Below are 5,190 nucleotides of genomic sequence, written 5' to 3' on the forward strand. Positions count from 1 at the left end.
CATAAGCAAATTTGCTGAGTTGGACTCGATGTTACTACCGAAGTTACTCCCACTGTGGCTAGTCTTAGGCTAGTCATAGTGGGAGTAACTTAGCTAGTAACATAGCGCACTCCAAGAAATGTTTGTTTATATGGCCAGTATTTAATGTGAGGTGGTAACATAACATGTCACTGTAACATAACGCTTTCCAAGACAAGATGAGTCTACAAGCAAATAAATGAACCCATCCATGACACTACTATCATGTTATTTTGCATTATGAAGATAGTAACTTAGACTAGTGTCATGCATATGACACTAGTCTAAGTTACTCCCCACCGTGACCAGCCAGCCTTAAGTTTCCTTCTCCTTCTATCCGGATGGATTCGGCACCAGATGTAGTGCTACCATTACTCATTACTTGTGGGACCATGCCAAGACCCGCGACGTGGCACATATCGCAACCACGGTTAAACTGTGCGTCCCTATGTCATGCTTGCAGAGCTCAGTCCTGCAGTAGTGCAAAAGGTGCAGTACGAGCGCCGCTGTTTCAGCCCGGCTCCACGAGGAGGAGATGGCCGCGGCAGACGACATCGGCGCTAGTGCGGGGAGGTGGTCCCTCCACGGCAGGACGGCGCTCGTCACCGGCGGCACCCGCGGCATCGGGTATGTGCGCACCCCTCCGCGCCCCTTTCTTTTCCGATCTCGTCCAGGCTTCAGATGGTTTCCTCCTGTTGGCGCTTGATGTACAGGCGCGCGGTTGTGGAGGAGCTGGCGGCGCTCGGAGCCGCCGTGCACACGTGCTCCCGGAAGGAAGCCGAGCTCGGCGAGCGCTTGAAGGAGTGGGAGGCCAAGGGATTCCGCGTCACCGGCTCCGTCTGCGACGTCTCCGTGCGCGACCAGCGCGAGCTTCTCCTCCGCGACGTCGCCGACCGCTTCGCCGGCAAGCTGGACATCCTCGTATGTAAAGCACACCACATCTTCTCCCCAGTCCCCGCACTTTTGTCGATCTGTTGCTAACTTCTGGAGTATGTACCTATCTTTCTTAGTTCCGTCACAAATTTTCGCATGCTTTGGTTCCTGTATGTCGGCACAGTATATCTCTTTGAATGCCACTTGTAGTGTGATGTGGATTGAGTTCATGTGAGAAAAGATAAGTGCGGCATACTGTCTCTGTAGCCGTGTGCCTGTGACTCGTGGGGTGTCATCATGTTATAATTTTGGCTTCAGAAAAAATTGCTCTTGGTTCATGGTCATGAGTGACCAGTAATTTGAAATTAAACTGCAACTGTTTGATCGTTTTCAAGCACAACTTCAGATGGTTTTGCTTCAGTAATGTGTTTTCCTTGGAACATTTGTACTAATACATGTTGTAGCAGAACCGAATTGCAGTTCCTTTTTAATGGTTCCATGCCATTTATTAGTACTCCATTTGTCCTAAATTACTTGTCTTAGATTTGTCGTGCCTAGATATATCCGTATCTAGATAAATCTAAGACAGGTATTTGGGACGGAGGTAATATTTCAAATACATCTTACTCTCCCAATTTGGTTATGCAGATAAACAACGTGGGCAGAAACCATAGAAAACCAACCACTGAATACTCGGCAGATGAATATTCGTTCATAATGGCCACTAATCTTGAATCTGCATATCATCTATGCCAACTTGCACACCCTCTTCTCAAAGCATCCGGGGTGGCCAGCATTGTCTTCATATCATCAGTCTCTGGAGTGGTAGCCATATCTAGTGGCTCCATTTATGGCATGACAAAACGTAACTGTTGGTCTGCTATGCAGCATATGTGAAGAAGATAACATGAAGATCATCAATCAATGATCGTTCTTGTGGCGGCCGCTTTTCAGGTGCGATGAATCAGTTGGCCAAGAACCTAGCGTGTGAGTGGGCGAAAGACAACGTAAGAATCAATTCTGTTGCTCCATGGTACATCAAGACTTCACTTGTGGAAGAGGTAAGGCCTATACTTTGAGTTTTTATCAGAAGTATCTTTTTGTTTAGTTGTTCTCAGAAGTAACTTTCGTTTACTTCTCTTGCTCGGAAGTTATCTGTGTTGGCCACCTTGTTAGTATGTCGGAACTGATTGTTCCATCCATTGTTCTCATTCCTGATTCTTAATATCCTATAAACACAGAGACATTGTTCCATCCATCACTTTTCATGGCTTGCAGCCTTGCACCTTACCACAACCTTTGTACACTAATGTAAGACGTTTTTTCAGTTCAATTTGAACGGGCAAAAACTGGCTTACATTAGTTTACAGAGGGAGTACATTTTTTTTGAACGGACCAGCTGATGGCTGGCATATATTGATTCAATAGCAGGGAGCAGGCGGGAAAAACACAAGGTGGAGTTCGATCTTGCGATCAAGGATTAAAAAAAAGAAGGCAAAAAAAGGCCGAAAAACACACTAGCCATTGCTATATCGCAGCAGGGTGTTTTCTCATGGAGGATCCCAGAAAGGGTGCTCCAGATGTGTTGCCCCTGCTTGGCGCCACAATTCCACAGTCCTTGTGATGTTTGCCAAAGCTTCGGTCGTGCTTGCACTCTTTTGCCTGAAAGTGCATTCGTTTCTCTGATGCCAGATGTCCCCTAGGATCAGAACGATCATTGTCTAACTCCTTTTTTGTGTTCAGCTCTCGCTCCGTTCACCATCTCAGTGATGATGTCCACTGCTTTGTTCTTCTGCTGCCAGTTCGATGGGTGCAGGGAGCTACATCCCTGCCTTTGCGCAGTTCTCTCCCAGATTGTTGAAGTGAATGGACAGTGCCAGAACAGATGTTGCGAGGTCTCGAGATTTCTGAGACATAGTTGGCAAAAGTACTCGTTCGGCCAGCGTCGTCTTTGGAGACGGTCATTGCACCACAGCCTGTTCTTGAGCAGCAGCCAGACTGTGAATTTTAGCCTTGCTGGTGCCCAGACTTTCCAGAGCATTGTTCTGAAGCTTGTCCGGAGCATCCCTTGGAACTGGCAGTTGTATGCCGAGCTGGTGGAGAAGAAACCTGAGGCCGTGTGTTTCCATTTGATTGTGTCTTGCTGTTGATCACTGAGGCTTATGTTCTTGGAGATGATCCACCTGTTTAGCCTTATCACCTCGGGCCATAGCTGCTGTGTTTGGCCATGGGCTAGGTCTGCAACCTAGGTGCCATCGTGGAGTGCTTCATGAACCGTTCTGTTCTTCCTCTTCGAGTGCTTGTACAACTCAGGGAACTCCATTTTGAGTGTGCCTGCATCAGTCCAGGAACTGTCCCAGAAACTGGCCTTTTTTCCATCCGCAAGCGACACTATGGTTGAGGCGTTGAACAGCTCTCTGTCTTCTTGATCACAGGGCAGCTGCATGCCCACCCAGGGCCTGTCTGGTGTGAGCCAGGAGAGCCAGAGCCACCGGAGCCTTAGTGCGTGGCTGAAACGTTGCAGGTTGGAGATGCCAAGGCCGCCGTTGTCGATCGGAGTACAAACCTCTGGCCAGCTTACTTTGCATTTGCCGCCACTGATCTTCTCGTCTTGAGCCCAGAGGAAACGCCGTCTGATCTTGTCTATCTCAGCGAGTAGCTTCTTTGGCACCTTCAGCACTGTGAGTGCAAAGGTGGGGAGTGCTGACAGCACACTTCTGACGAGTACTCTCCGTCCAGCGATGGTTAGCAGTCGCCCTTTCCAGCCTGCCAGACGAGCTCTGATCCGGTCGAGGATGAATTGTAGGTGTACTATGCGAAGCCTGGAGAGTGTCACTGGGAGCCCAAGGTATCGAAAAGGGAACTGAGTTTGTTGTCCACCAAAATTCTGAAGCACCTGCTGCAGGTTAATTTGCTCGCATCTGATTGCAGCCACCGAAGATTTCTGCAGGTTTACTTTCAACCCTGACGCAAGTATGAAATCGTGGATGATGCTCATCAGTGTATCTATCTCCTCTTTCACTGGGTTGGCAAAAATGATGGCGTCGTCTGCATATAAACTTACACGCAAATCAAGGTCTCTTCCTGGGATCGGATCGAGCTGGCCAAGCTCAGTGGCACGCTGGAGAAGCCTGTGGAGCGGATCTATGGCGATGATGAAGAGTAGCGGGGACAGTGGGTCACCTTGTCGAAGACCCCGTCGTAGCCAAATTTTCTTTCCCGCTGCACCATTTAGCAAAAATGAAGAGGTCGACGTCTTCAGGAGCATGGCTATCCAGTCGCGCCATCGAGCTGGGAAGCCGAGGGCCTGTAGGAGTTGCAGTAGATATTCCCACGAAACATTGTCGAAGGCCTATGTGCCCTATCTCGACGCACCAAGGAAATAAAAAATGTAATGCTTCACCTGTCCCGTTTGATCCTCCAGGATTTGGCGAACGAGGATTTCGTGGATAGCATCGCCCGTCGAACTCCCATGAGGCGTGTGGGAGAACCTGAAGAAGTATCATCGCTGGTGGCGTTTCTCTGTATGCCCGGTTCATCTTATATCACTGGCCAGACGATCTCGGTTGATGGCGGCATGACTATAAATGGCATGTACCCGACTGAGAACTAGCAGAAGGGGTGAAACTGCACGGTGGTTCAGAGCAAATCGTGATGTGTGGATCATCCGTGTCCGTGTGTATAACCTGTATGGGAAGGTTATTTTGATGTACAATCTGTATGTGTATGTTTCTCCACTTTAGCTAAATGTAAGTCGTCTGAATTTTTATTTTGGGTTGGCCGATTTTGAAACACGACGCGCAGATCCTAGGCCGCAGATAGTGGCGCCGGGGCAAGCATAGCGAGGGCTGAGAACGCGCGCAAGGCCTCTGTCAAGTAAATAGGCAATTTTTTGACTAATTTAACTCAAGAAACAATTACGATAATGGCATTGACAAAGTTACTGATTACAAACCGAGCAAGCATGTACTACACATATAGTAGAAAGATCTACACACATAGCTAGTACTAGTAGAAACATCTACGCACATAGCTAGTACTGGTAAAACAGAAATAAACAGGAGCGGGATAAACGAGTTATACCCTTCAATAGGCCAGACAGAAGCCGCAGCGGCGGTGACAACAGAAGCCTTCTTGTCGGCTTCGAGCTTCTCGACGGCGAGACGGTCGGCGTCGGTCTGCGACATGGTAACGGTGAAGGCGACGCGGATGTAGAGGAAGCAGACGAACAGAGGCGAGCAGTCGCGTAGTCGCTTCCCAAAAATCTAATTGCCCCTCTCCCATACAGGGTCCGGAGAG

General features: G+C 48.7%; 1 protein-coding gene across 6 annotated transcripts; it reads left to right on the top strand.

Annotated features, from left to right (window-relative positions):
• The first annotated feature begins 442 nt into the window (after positions 1-442).
• Positions 443-4,660, top strand: LOC123092622 (tropinone reductase homolog At5g06060). 6 transcript variants are annotated; one of them, XR_006444780.1, is made up of 6 exons: positions 443-645; positions 732-939; positions 1,540-1,756; positions 1,846-1,952; positions 2,320-3,739; positions 3,823-4,660. XR_006444780.1 is itself a non-coding variant. In XM_044514426.1 (5 exons), exons 1-5 carry the CDS (start codon positions 554-556, stop codon positions 2,410-2,412), a joined length of 717 nt encoding a protein of 238 aa, XP_044370361.1. In that variant the 5' UTR covers positions 443-553; the 3' UTR covers positions 2,413-4,660. The 6 variants fall into 6 exon arrangements, 5 of the variants coding, with proteins under 5 accessions (XP_044370361.1, XP_044370362.1, XP_044370363.1 ...); XM_044514426.1 differs by having other exon boundaries at positions 2,320-4,660; XM_044514427.1 differs by having other exon boundaries at positions 2,323-4,660.
• The last annotated feature ends 530 nt before the right edge of the window (positions 4,661-5,190 follow it).

Source organism: Triticum aestivum, chromosome 4B (assembly GCF_018294505.1).
Source record: "Triticum aestivum cultivar Chinese Spring chromosome 4B, IWGSC CS RefSeq v2.1, whole genome shotgun sequence".
Lineage (NCBI taxonomy): Eukaryota > Viridiplantae > Streptophyta > Magnoliopsida > Poales > Poaceae > Triticum > Triticum aestivum.

Coding starts and splice junctions, on each gene's coding strand:
- LOC123092622 (XM_044514429.1), top strand. CDS start 554: ATGGCCGCGGCAGACGACATCGGCGCTAGTGCGGGGAGGTGGTCCCTC. Junction 940..1,539: donor CCGGCAAGCTGGACATCCTC/GTATGTAAAGCA, acceptor TTGGTTATGCAG/ATAAACAACGTGGGCAGAAA. Junction 1,757..1,845: donor CATTTATGGCATGACAAAAC/GTAACTGTTGGT, acceptor GCCGCTTTTCAG/GTGCGATGAATCAGTTGGCC.